At 46.2% G+C, this 13,924-nt stretch overlaps 1 protein-coding gene across 6 annotated transcripts in view; it reads left to right on the forward strand.

The window, feature by feature from the left end:
• The window catches only part of STX3 (syntaxin 3), a 266,730-nt gene that overhangs the window by 194,434 nt on the left and 58,372 nt on the right, over positions 1-13,924 (forward strand). For all 6 annotated transcript variants that reach the window (XM_085651467.1, XM_085651468.1, XM_085651469.1 and 3 more), the window contains exon 5: positions 9,734-9,801. In XM_085651467.1, the coding sequence (XP_085507593.1) occupies positions 9,734-9,801 (68 nt within the window). The remainder of the gene's footprint in view (positions 1-9,733; positions 9,802-13,924) is intronic.

A 13,924-nucleotide genomic window follows, 5' to 3' on the forward strand; every position in this document is an offset into this window, starting at 1 on the left:
ATGTTTTCCACCCGGACATGATGTAGGCATCCACAACAGTCCTTTTCTTTTTTTTACTGAGTTTTATATAGTGCGAACTTGACCCGAAGGTATCGGGTATCAGAGTGCTTTACATAGCACCAGTTGCGTTACATGAGGACACATTAATTTTTTTTAGGCACAGGGAGATTAAGTGATTTGCCCAGAATCACAGGATGTTCAGCGTCATTGCCGAGACTCGAACCCAGTTCCCCAGATTCGAGGTCAACCGCCCTAGCCGTTAGGCCAACTCCTCTCCGCAGTCCTTATTTTTGTACCTTAAGTCACAATGTATACATCTCCGCCTCAGCGCCTTGAAGCAATTTAGTTCTGCAGTGTGTGCAATACAAGCAAAGTAAACCTAAACATATTTAGAAATATTCCATGATCGCCTTTATGATACCAGTTTTCAGTTCCTGCCTGCTTTGAGCATTCATGACAGACCTTTAACAAAATTTGATTGGCTGATCAACAAATACCAAAGATGCGCATAAGAGCATGTGCCAAAATCCTCTTCCACAGCTTTCTTTATCTGAAACCTCTCAACTGCTCCTGTTTGAGTTGTATTCTGTCTTTTTCTGACACCCTCTGAAGCAGCCTTGAGCAGCTATATTTCAAAAACCTGCACCCAATAACATGCAATCTATGTACACACACAAACACCCACACACCCGCCCTATGAGGTTGGACCCCTTTTAATCTGGAAAAAGGAAGAATATAGAGTTAAGATAAAAAGGAAATGCAAGACTTTGTGAAGGGGAACATGTGAAGGTTCGTGCTGTGGTATTTCGCATTCTCAGAGCCTTTGAGAGTTTCAATTATTGAAGAAGGTTGTAGAAAAACCAGGAGCTGCAAGTTGTAGGACAGTGGATATTTGGGGTGGGCAAGTGTCCAGCTTAAAGATAAGGCAACACCTGCCAGATGTCACACAAGTTAAATAAAAGGAACCGGTTCTCAATCCCTGGTAACATGACACAAAGCAGTCCAGCAAAACAAAGTCATTGTGTAAAGAATTTAAGTAGTGCACACTCAGTAGAAAAAGTCACACAAAGTATAATACAATTTCACAACCAATTTTAAAACAAAGAAAAATAAATTCTGTGTAAAATGAGACCACAATGGCAAACATCCAGTAAGGGAGACTGAAACCAAAGATATGCATTTTTAAAGATTTAAGTGAAAAGCTGTCTCCTCATGGGAGAAATCTGATATGGAAGCCACTGCTGTAGAACTGCCGGTTGGCTACCTCTCACTAGGTCTCGTTAGGGCTCTGAAGTTTTTTCTGGGTTTTGGCATGAAAAAGTTTCTAAGTCCCGAAACAAAGCATGTTTTCGTTTTTTCCAGAGATGCTGAAGCATTTCAGAGGGACAAATCTTAAATTAAATCTGCCACAGCCGAACTGCTGTTGGGTACTTTTGTCAGTGGGCCCGTTGGCTCTGGAGGTCTGAGCAAAAGTTCCCAAACATGTTCCTGGTGCTCAAGCAACCACAGGAGTATCTAAGCCCACCAGAAACTCAGGGGGCGGAGGGGAGACCTAGAGATTCTCAGGGTGCCAGGCAGAGGCTATCTGCAAAGTCCAGTTCGAGTTCCAGTTGCCACTTTCAGCTCAAACTTGTAGAAAAAATGCATCTTGCAGCTTTTTGTGTCCCTGTAGCACACTGGAGATAAGCCAGCTGACGCTTGGAATCCAATTCATTTTCCTGGGTACAAAAAGCTGCAGGTCACAGCTCACAGACAGCAGGTCCAGTCCTTCAGAGCTCCTCTCCTGTCACAGACAGCAGGTCCAGTACTTCAGACCTCCTCACGGGTCACAGACGGCAGGTCCAGTCCTTCAGAGCTCCTCATGGGTCACAGAGAGCAGGCCCAGTCCTTCAGAGCTCCTCACATGTCACAGACAGCAGGTCCAGTACTTCAGACCTCCTCATGGGTCACAGACAGCAGGTCCAGTCCTTCAGACCTCCTCTCCTGTCACAGACAGCAGGTCCAGTCCTTCAGACCTCCTCACGGGTCACAGACAGCAGGTCCAGTCCTTCATAGCTCCTCACGGGTCACAGACAGCAGGTCCAGTCCTTCAGAGCTCCTCACATGTCACAGACAGCAGGTCCAGTACTTCAGACCTCCTCATGGGTCACAGACAGCAGGTCCAGTCCTTCAGAGCTCCTCGCGGGTCACAGACAGCAGGTCCAGTACTTCAGACCTCCTCATGGGTCACAGACAGCAGGTCCAGTCCTTCAGAGCTCCTCGCGGGTCACAGACAGCAGGTCCAGTCCTTCAGAGCTCCTCACATGTCACAGACAGCAGGTCCAGTCCTTCAGAGCTCCTCACGGGTCACAGACAGCAGGTCCAGTCCTTCAGAGCTCCTCACGGGTCACAGACAGCAGGCCCAGTCCTTCAGAGCTCCTCACATGTCACAGACAGCAGGTCCAGTACTTCAAAGCTCCTCTCCTGTCACAGACAGCAGGTCCAGAACTTCAGAGCTCCTCTCCTGTCACAGACAGCAGGTCCAGTACTTCAGAGCTCCTCGCAGCTCACAGACAGCAGGTTCAGTCCTTCAGGGCTCCTCACGGGTCACAGACAGCAGGTCCAGTCCTTCAGGGCTCCTCGCAGCTCACAGACAGCAGGCCCAGTCCTTCAGAGCTCCTCACGGGTCACAGACAGCAGGTCCAGTCCTTCAGAGCTCCTCACGGGTCAGAGACAGCAGGTCCAGTCCTTCAGAGCTCCTCACGGGTCACAGACAGCAGGTCCAGTCCTTCAGAGCTCCTCACGGGTCACAGACAGCAGGTCCAGTCCTTCAGACCTCCTCACGGGTCACAGACAGCAGGTCCAGTCCTTTAGAGCTCCTCACGGGTCACAGACAGCAGGTCCAGTCCTTCAGAGCTCCTCACATGTCACAGACAGCAGGTCCAGTCCATAAGAGCTCCTCACGGGTCACAGACAGCAGGTCCAGTACTTCAGAGCTCTTCACGGGTCACAGACAGCAGGTCCAGTACTTCAGACCTCCTCACGGGTCACAGACAGCAGGTCCAGTCCTTTAGACCTCCTCACGGGTCACAGACAGCAGGTCCAGTCCTTCAGAGCTCCTCACGGGTCACAGACAGCAGGTCCAGTCCTTCAGAGCTCCTTGCATGTCACAGACAGCAGGTCCAGTCCTTCAGAGCACCTCACGGGTCACAGACAGCAGGTCCAGTCCTTCAGAGCTCCTCGCATGTCACAGAGAGCAGGTCCAGTCCTTCAGAGCTCCTCGCATGTCACAGAGAGCAGGTCCAGTCCTTCAGAGCTCCTCACGGGTCACAGACAGCAGGTCCAGTCCTTCAGAGCTCCTCACGGGTCACAGACAGCAGGTCCAGTCCTTCAGAGCTCCTCACGGGTCACAGACAGCAGGACCAGTCCTTCAGAGCTCCTCACGGGTCACAGACAGCAGGACCAGTCCTTCAGAGCTCCTCACGGGTCACAGACAGCAGGTCCAGTCCTTTAGACCTCCTCACGGGTCACAGACAGCAGGTCCAGTCCTTTAGAGCTCCTCACGGGTCACAGACAGCAGGTCCAGTCCTTCAGAGCTCCTCACATGTCACAGACAGCAGGTCCAGTCCTTCAGAGCTCCTCACGGGTCACAGACAGCAGGTCCAGTCCTTCAGAGCTCCTCACATGTCGCAGACAGCAGGTCCAGTCCTTCAGAGCTCCTCACATGTCACAGACAGCAGGTCCAGTCCTTCAGAGCTCCTCACGGGTCAGAGACAGCAGGTCCAGTCCTTCAGAGCTCCTCACATGTCACAGACAGCAGGTCCAGTCCTTCAGAGCTCCTCACATGTCACAGACAGCAGGTCCAGTCCTTCAGAGCTCCTCACGGGTCAGAGACAGCAGGTCCAGTCCTTCAGAGCTCCTCACGGGTCACAAACAGCAGGTCCAGTCCTCTTATGTTATTTCACAGTTCCATAATGTGTTCTGAGGAAGGCTGGGTGAGGGTCCAGTTTTGTAGGGTTCACCAGCCCATGGGTGGGGAAGACTCTTGGGCACTCCCTTACCAGCGGTCCCTGTTTGATTTACTGCAAATGCCGACCCATTTTCAAAATGGTAAAATTCTTCTGCTGCACTAAAGTTGGGCTCTGAGGGTTGTGGGTGTGTAGAGGAGTGCACCGTGGTAAACCCCAGTGTCCTCCCACATCGAAAACTAAAATCTAGTTTGAAGCAGGCTCTACACCCACAACAAAGTAGGACATACATGTCTGGTAGGGCTAAAGCAGGGTCCTTCAGCGCCCAGACAGGTCATGCACAAGAATTGCCCGGGCATCCTGTTCTCTCCCTTTCAAGTTCCCCAGACTGAAACATGTGGGTCAAACAGACCTGTCAGGCAGGATATGAAGCTGATGTCAAGAGGATGCCCAAAGCCCACAACCTGCACATCCCGCTGAGCTCCAAGGAGTCTTCTCAGCCCTTCAAGTCAGAGGAATGTCGCACCTCTTTCACTCCTCATTCAGACCAAGGATTTGGCTGGGCAGTTGTTGGAGATCGAAAGCAAATTTACCTCCCGCATCTTCAGGTAGGGTAAGTGCAACTTTCTAAAAGTTAAATGTTCCTTATATTTATTTAAAAAAACGACTAGTGGGGATTTTTATTAAATATAAAAATAAGTTTTGGAAGGGAGTCTGTAGCTGGTGCATGTCAAACATTCCTCTGTGCCAGCTACAGCCTGACCAGTGACCATGTTGTTTTGGGCCCAGTCAATGGGGGAACATGCCATTTCTAATATTCCACTCTTAAGCATTGTGCACCCTGCCATGTGGATAGCCAGGTGCACCTCAGGGTTGACTTATGAAATATTTTAATTTGAGTTTATCACATGTCATGGCTGATGTGGATTTGGGACTCTTGCTTAGGGGCTCTCTGGCTTGGAGGCTGCATCTCTGGCTACTCAGGGACCCTCAAATGAAGGGGACCCTGGCAAAGCAGATTACGGAATACTTTGATATTGATGAAATGAGAGCAGTTAGCCCTACGGGATACAGGGATGTGATGGGGACCAAGGTATGGCGGAAACGCATCTGCCTGATGGCGCACTTCCATAAAATCCAGAGACGGGCCGCTGAAAGAATGGAGACGGCCATACCGGAAAAGGGGACATTTTATAAAGAGAACCACTTCATTAGTAAACTTGAGGTAGATCACGGATTTATTATGCCAACTCCGAGATTTATACCCCAATGAGGCTGAACTCTGTTATACCTCAAACGGGGGTAGAAAAACTTGAGGCATTTCACAACTGTTACACTAAACTATAATCTAGGGATGAGCCTGGAATAAGTAATCAGATGCAATTTTTAGATGAAATCACGTTACCCCGTCTGACAGATGCTCCGCAGCTCACTCTAGACTACATGATTTCCCAGGAGGGAATAAAGCGGACGATATAGCGCCTGAAGCGAAATAAGGCTTCCGGCGCAGACGGACTTTCAAATCCATTTTATAAAACATTTCAGACTCTATTAGTTCCCAGACTAGATAAATTACTTAATTATATAGCACAACAAGGGGGAATCTCGAGAAACATGAGGGAGGCAAGAATTTCGATCCTTCACAAACACTGGAAGAATCCACAACTGTGTGCCTCCTACAGGCCAATAGCGCGGAAAAACACACCCTTAACGCGGAAAAACACACCCTTAACGTATATCCTAAACTTCTTGACAGTAGACTCGAGCAGGTCCTTCCTTATGTGATCCATGCGGACCAAGCTGGCTTTACAGTCCGATGCATGACAATATCTGGAGGATGTCCCACCTGGTTAAGAAAGTTCTGAAAAATAGAAATTCCTGCAGATCTGCTGTCTTTTAGATGCTGAAAAGGCCTTTGATCGGGTGGACTGGTCCTTTTTAAAAAGGTCATGGAAAAGAGGGGATTTAATTGACAATTTATGACTAACGGATCACTCTTGGAGAGATGCATTTGGAAAGCAGCTCCTGGCAGGGTTACCCGATGACCCCTCTCCTCTTTGCCTGAAGCATAGATCCCCTAGCAGATCAATTAAGGAGGGGCGGATATATGATTGGCATTGCTTTGGGGCAGAGGAATATAAACTGTAGCTTTACGTTGACGGAGACCTTCTTACACGGGGAAGCCCTGAGGTTTCACTACCTGCGGTGGTTGGGAAGTGAGGTGCCTGTGAGGCTATCCAGGTGAAAGATAAACCTGGATAAATCTGAGATGTCGAATCTCACTCTCGCAGCTAAATTTGTAACAGACTCTGAGGGATAAATTCCCATTTAAGGGGACTCTGAAACAAATAAAATATTAAGGGCTATAAATCACACCACATGTTAAGCAGCTGTTCAGCAAACTATCCACGCGTGCCCCTTGAAGCTGAAAAACATCTCATTCAATGGCCTAGTCGTATGCTTTCATGCATGGGCTGTATAGGTATGATAATTGCAAAGACAAGGGGTCCCTTGATAGCTAATGTGAAGTTCACCTAGACAGGGAAATACATACTGTAAATAATCTAGGGCAACTTCAACTCTATGAAAAGCTCAAAACATGTCAAATAAAAGGTAGTGACACTACAATTTAGAAAAATACAAAATCATTTATTTATTATATGTAGTCGTATATCTAATATAGAAAAATCTGATTATAAATCTACAAAAACATTTTTTGACTTGTACAGCATACTCACTTCAGTCATCCATCATGCATTCATACTTCTAGATTGATTTTCAAAATACAATTCTTTTTTGATGGAAATACAGTTCATTAATCTGCTATATATAATGTAACAATTACATTTTCCTTTGAACACATAATTTTCTGGTGGTTTCCAAGTTGGCTCTCAACTCTGTATAGGTATGATTGCATTGAATATCCCTCAGGGTGTACTATGTGCTGCAAGCCCTCCCTATAAAAGAGCAAGCGTGTTTTGATCGGTTTGGACCGGTTTATTTGGAAAGGCTCTGGACCTTGGGTGCAGTTAAAGCTATTACAACAATGTAGAGAGGATGGAATCTGCCAGATGTTTAAGTCCATTACTGGGCCTCACAGCTCATGGTCAATACAGAAGGGTCCAGATCTGAAGCAGATATGCTATGGGCCGCTATGGACCAAGTAATATTTGGAAAGCCTCTTTGGGAATAAATATGGCTTCGAAATGAGGATGGGCCGCAAAACGCTCATCTATCCTCGTCAGCAGGAACGGTTCGCTACGTTTGTGACACAGTAGCTGAAAAATTTGAACAGTACACTTTGCTCTTCCCATACACTGCAATATGCTATAACCCTAATTTCATAAGCTGTTCCTTGCTTTGTTGGTGAGGAAGAGGGTACTAAGGGTGAAATGTGGGGAGCAATTCAATCTAATATATTCTATTTTTTTAAATTAGCACAAAAAGTATGCAATGTGTTGTCCTACCTTTGAACTACATATTGTGTGCTATATACCCAGTTTAAAGGTTAAATATTATTTAAGGTAAATACCATTTATACACACAAAAATAAAATAAATATTTATCAGATTTGGGTATTGACATTGCCAGCAAGTCCCCTGATGCTTCATCTGGTTGCAGACCTGATGATGAAGGGATGGTGGAATGAGATGGATGAAAACACTCACCTGGCTACAGGTCTGGACGCTCCGTGAAGAGCGTTGCGTATCCACTTTAACGATGCTACATCTTGGACCGCAAGCAATATTTTCAAACTGCGGTTCCAATAGGGTGATGCTTCAGCCAAAATAATTAGTCTCAAAATACAAATGCACCTCCAATTTATCAGTTGAAGGATGGATGTTAGAAATGTCACATGTTGATGAATATTTGAGCCTGAGATGAAGAGGAGCTTTCTGATCCAACCTTTAAAGACTTCCTGGACAAATTGGTTCTCACCAAATCACTCAACTTTACTTCTCTTAAAAGGCTGAGCCTTTTTTGGGGAGTACGGTTGGTAAGATAGACCATCGATGAATCCATGGAGCTCTCGTTGGTCGCCTGGTAGCAGGCCCTCCCTGTTCACTCTTGTGGTTACTGTTTTGAGTCCCAGTGTGCAGCTTCAGGGTGTCCTGGGCTTCTTTACGTTTGCTTTGTAGAGGTTGGTTCCGTTCTGATGCCTCTTTGGTGCAGCCATGGTCCGATCAGGGTTGATATTCATGAATCTCTACAGCGGAGCCCGCAATACTCTTAGACGTCGGTGTCATCGTACAGTTCACCTTGAGAATTGGAGGACGCTCACTTATTAAGCCTATGATTGACTGAAAAAATTAGTTACTTTAGAAAAATGTGTGAACCATGCCTAAACTAATGTGGGACTCAAGTGCCAAATTCAAGAGTGGTAAGCAACGTGGTGAGCGGGAGTGTAGGAAGCCAGGTTGGTCAAGAGAGACACAGCCTAGTTATCTGCATACAAGAGAAACCATTCCTCGGGCTGATCACGGCCGATTGTCTTTCGTGGGCGTCTAAGGCCTACCTGAGCCTATCTCTGAAACTAAAAACATTATCAAACCGACTAGACTTCCATCACCATGTTCTTGCTTAGAACTATACGTGCTCTCCTAAAACCGTGCAATTCAGAGGTTTATTCTCCGCTCTCCCCACTATCAAGGTCCACGACCAACTGATATCCTCGGTAAGGAGTGTGCCTAGAAAATACTAAACTGTTGCTCGTCTGGAGTAACTGTGCACTCTTATTCTAGAAAATTTTCCTGGAATTGAGTAGAATCTGAATACCTACTTCCCCAAAAAATCATTCCTCCACGTTCTTCCTGTTTATCACCTACAAAAAGTCCTTTTATCTTCCTCCTCAGAACCTACCTATGTCTAAAGATGTGAGTACCTTTCAGTCCCTTAGACTTTTACAACCACAGCCCGATACTACGCAAGGAATGCAAACGCAGCATGCGCACTCAAGTCTACCTTCAGATCATCACACCGCAGACGCCTCTTCTCACAGCTGGCCCACTCCACACCCACATGGGTCCAAACAGCAACAGAAGATCTACTGTGGAGCTTCCTCTCCAGACCGCTCCACCTTTGCCTCTTCTCTTTAATGTTCACTCTCCCTCCACTCCGCTGCGGAGGTGCGCGCTCTCCCCTCTCGCTCCACTCCACTGTGTACATGTTCAGTATCCCCCCCCCCCCACCCCCATCGTCTCCACACCTGTCTTTGGATGCTCAGTCCCTTCATCCTCAGAGTGCCAGCCCTCCCCGTCACTCCTCCTGCGATGCCCAGCTCCTGCCTCTGTCCTGGCTCCTGTCCAGATGTGTGAGGGGGGTAGCACACAGCTCCTGCCTCTGTCCTGGCTCCTGTCCAGATGTGTGAGGGAGGGAGCACACTTACTTTGATGTCTGGTTTTTCTCCACATTACTCCTGTTTGGATGTTCTGTCTCTCTCCCTTCTATTTAAACTTTTCCTCTTTCGCCTCTGTACCCCCTCACTCCCTCTGTACCCCCTCACTCCCTGAACCTCTGTCTGCTCGCTCTGAATGTTTCGTCCTTCCACTCCTGATCTGAGCGCTCAGTGTGTCGCACATCCCTTCTGAGGCCGGCTCTAGCCCTTGCCCGTCGCTACGCCTTCATTCTGAACACTGTGTCGCACGTCACTTCCGTCCCTTGGTCATCGCTATACAGTCATTCTGAATGCTCAGTGTGTCACACGTCCCTCCTGAGACTCTCTGTACCTCTGCGTCAGCCATTTTTTGCCTCTCACTCACCGGCCTCCTCTATTTTTCTATTTTTAGGAATGGAGCAGAGCATAGAACAAGATGAGATTCGTTCTTCGGCAGATCTACGGATACGAAAATCTCAGGTCAGTAGACTGGATTCTTAAATTATTTTCCATGATGAGCCTTGGACAGCGTCGCTGGTGGTGGCCGGATGCAGCAGTCGACCAACTATCTCAGGCCCATCCACCTCAGGTCTCAGATGGTTCCTCTTGGCAGGTGGTTGGGCTTGTGGTGGAAGCAAAGAGTTGGCAGGTGGTTGGGCGTGTGATGGAAGCAAAGAATTGGCAGGTGGTTGGGCGTGTGGTGGTAGCTCTGTGATGAAGCAAAGGCATGAAATAAGCCAGGTCTATGAAGGGACAATGAACGACGAGGGAAACCACTGCAGGTCCTTGGTGGGGAAGGTGCACGCAGATGTGGTACTCGTGACTTGCATAATTTCAAATGGGTCTCCTTGCAGCAAACTATTCCCTCATGGTTGAATGGGGGAAAAGGATGCTACACCCAGAAATACTAATGCTGATGAGATGTTCCAGGGAGCAGATGGCCCAGGCTCAGTGTTTCAACACTACTCCTCAGACAACTAATCACATCACACCACGTTGCCGCCCTAAGTAACAGCCTAGAATGTGATGAAGATGCAGGATTTCTCCATGCCGCCCGTGTCCCTGCTACCTTGGTGCTATTTCACCTTCCTTGGAGTGGGCATACCCTTCCAAATAAGGGCGAATTTTAGCAACACAAAAAGATGATGGACGGAATGCTGAACATTGTCAAACTTTCACCCCCAGTCACAGATCTGGGGTATATCGATCCATTTTTTTTGCTCACCATGCCAGTCCATTCCTAACTGCCAGCCAGGTCCTCCCTGGACAAGAAACAAGCATCCTCCACTCTCCGTGCCAGGCCACTGGTTGAGTGCGTCCATTCACTTTACAAATGAATGAATGACATTTCACTTGTCATTTATCTAGTGAGATGACTTTCAGAAGAGCAGAGGAGGTCCGCTATACATTGAGAGGATCCGGCTGTGATTGATAATTCAGGGTGTTCCTAACCTGTCACTCAGCAGTGGGCCTAAATGTCCACCCAGATCCAGAGGTCTCTCTGAAGATCCGTTCTTGGTGATGGTTGGAGTTTATTCCATAGATGAGAAGGGTTCTGGCCCGGGTACCCTATAAATCACTGAATTGAGGGCGTCTACGGATTTGTACATGTCCCATGGGAGTTGTTCATTAATAAATTGGGCCAATTAGCAGTGTTCATTGGCGCTGATCAGACCCTACAACAAATAAGGTGCCAAAAAACTATTCTTTGAAAACCCTGGTATGACCAGGTGGCATTGGGTTTATGTCTGAGACTTAAGGGGATTGTGTTAAGCTTTGGTTATTGAGGCCATAAAGATTGAGACTTGGGTATTTGTCCTCAGAGGTTAATGACTTGCAGTGGGTTGTAAGACAACGGAAGGGAGGAATATGTATGATGTTCCTCCTTTTTTTTATTTATTTTGTTTTACTTTATTCATGTATTAACATAAAACAAAGCACACTGTTAACAGGCATGGTTAAAACTCACATTACTTTCAAAGACCAAGTTACCCTAGGGAAAGTCTACATAGTAGAAGGGTCAAACCTCCTTGGTTGGTAACACCAAAAAGAACTAGGTATAAAACTTGACCCCCCACAACCCTGAACAGGTACTTACTATTGACTTGTCCATCCCTGGTAAATCCTTTCTCAAAGGATTCCCCGAGGTGTTCACTACCGAGTTAGGACTTCTTAAAAACTTTCAACACAAGATCAAATTGAAACCCAATGCTAAACCGGTCACACACAAAACCAGGCCCATACCCCACCTCTTGTGGGAACCCCTCAAATGTGAATTATCCAGATTACAGGCCCTAGGGATTATCCAACCTGTTGATTGCACCGCATGGGTCGCCCCGGTGGTCATCGCAAAGAAGGCCCAAGGGAATGACATTAGATTATGCATCGACCTCAGGGATCTTAAGGATAATTTCATAGAGAGACATCCCCTGCCATGCATCCACAAGGTTTTAAGCACCATAGGAGAAGCCACGTGCTTCAGTGTTCTGGATCTTTCTATTGCATACCACCAGGTAGAATTACACCCTGACTCCAGAGAACTAACAGCCTTCACTACTTTTCTGGGGTCGTTCGTGTTCCTCAGGATGCCATTTGGGCTTGCCTCAGTGGCAGCTGTATTCCAAAAATTAATGCAGCACATTTTGGAAGGGGTTCGCAAAACCGTTTGCTTCCAAGACGATGTCTTAATATATGGTGCCACACCTGAAGAACACGACTCGTCTCTCAGAACTGTTCTCGAAAGATTAAAGAGGTGGGTCTTACCCTAAAAGAAGAGAAGTGATCAACATGCCAAGGCCTCTGGCTAAACAGAGGGAATGTACCAAAAGGGTAGAAAGAGGAGGGGGGTGGGGGACGCAGGAAAAACCAAGAACAAGTTTCCAAAAGAGTCCCACTATCACAAACCTATGAAAAGGAAAGAGAATATAAGTTTCCTTGTTAATAATTTGTATTTATTTTATTTGTGTCCTCTTTCAATGGATTTATAGCGATGCTGATCACAGCAGCATGTGAGTAAGATTATGGCTTTGTTTAGTGGATTGGTTTGAATTTGTTTCACTCTGCTCTATCTCTTTCTTGCAATATAAATTTAGAATTAAACTTTACTGTACATGTAGCAATGCTCTGAGAGGTCATACCCGACTCCATTCCCTTACATGTGCTTCTATTATGTACACACAAAGCCATATATTCTGAGACGACATACCGTAATATACACTGTGTGCATTTACTACCAGTTGTATGCTTCACGTAAGAAATCTGACTCTGGCTACGACACAGGTCTGGTAGGTGTTATAGTGGGTTTAATATACTGTTCCAAATGCTATGTAAAGTAACCCATATTGTATGGCGACGCCCACTAAGGGCAAGGTTAGTCTATCTATTATAGTAATAGGACGCCTACAAAACTTACATTAACATTTGATGTATATAGTCTCGTTATGCGTGCTCTTTCTGGATGTTCAGGGTTGCATTGCCTTCCAGTGCTTTATCATTGTAGATACAATATGATACAGACGACATGCATAAATCTAAGTAAAAAATGGAACCCACGTGAGGCACTCAATTTCTTGTATTCCAACATAGATGCAAACACTTGGGTATACCACCAGTACACCAAAAGTTATTTTCTACTTTGTGTTACCATACTCATGCACGCTTGATTCACACAAGCTCTTGCTCTTCATAAAGCATGATGTTGCCTGCTGTATGCCTTTGAACTAAATAGCAACTCAGTTTAACACACTGAGTTCTTAGAAGATGTGGTTTTATTGGTAATTTAACACGTGTGATATGATTTTAACACTACACTTCTTACAAGAACTTTCAAGGATAAGAAGATGGATTAACCTGAAATTTTATGGAAGGATTTACAGGGCGGTAATATTAGACACAATTTATTCTTTGTGTATGCTTTTCCTGGCCCTGATGAAGTCATGGGTTAACACCTGCTTTGCTGAAACGTGTTGACTGGCTGGAACTGTAATGACTGAAGGCATAGAATTTTTTTTTAAACTTAACGAAGGACTATTGCGAGACACATTTTTTGTGGAGTGATGTGCTAGCAATCCTTTTAAAATAACTTTTCGTAACCTTGTTTCCAACCTGGAGCTCATGGGAGTGGCTGCTTTCCCTACCTGCTCGGCACCGAAGAGAAACAGTTAGTTGAATCGACGCCTATTTGCATTGGATCTGTTTGTATTGGATTGTCATATGCATGGATCATACGTGTGTGCCAACATTTCTTTAGTCACCCGCCCTATTATGAATGCATAAAAACAGAGCTCTAAATCCAGTGCTGCTAAGCCACCTTTTTATAAGACAATGCAAGTATTTTCAATTTAAGTCATGGCTGCTCGCCTTCCCTAGTGAGTTTGATCAGTAGGGATCTTATTAATGCATGCAGGTGTCCAGAGAGGTGTAAATATTGTTAAAGAAATATACAAATTTCAGAGGAACAAATGTATTCGTTAATGCTCGCCTCCCTTCTAAAGATGGAGGCAGAGCAGACCAACGCTTCACCTAGTTGTCAAGGTTTGAGTTTGCCGCACCATCATTTTCTTTCATGACTGCAGCGGATCACGATTGATCCATACAATGAGGT

Source organism: Triturus cristatus, chromosome 4_1, assembly GCF_964204655.1.
Source record: "Triturus cristatus chromosome 4_1, aTriCri1.1, whole genome shotgun sequence".
Lineage (NCBI taxonomy): Eukaryota > Metazoa > Chordata > Amphibia > Caudata > Salamandridae > Triturus > Triturus cristatus.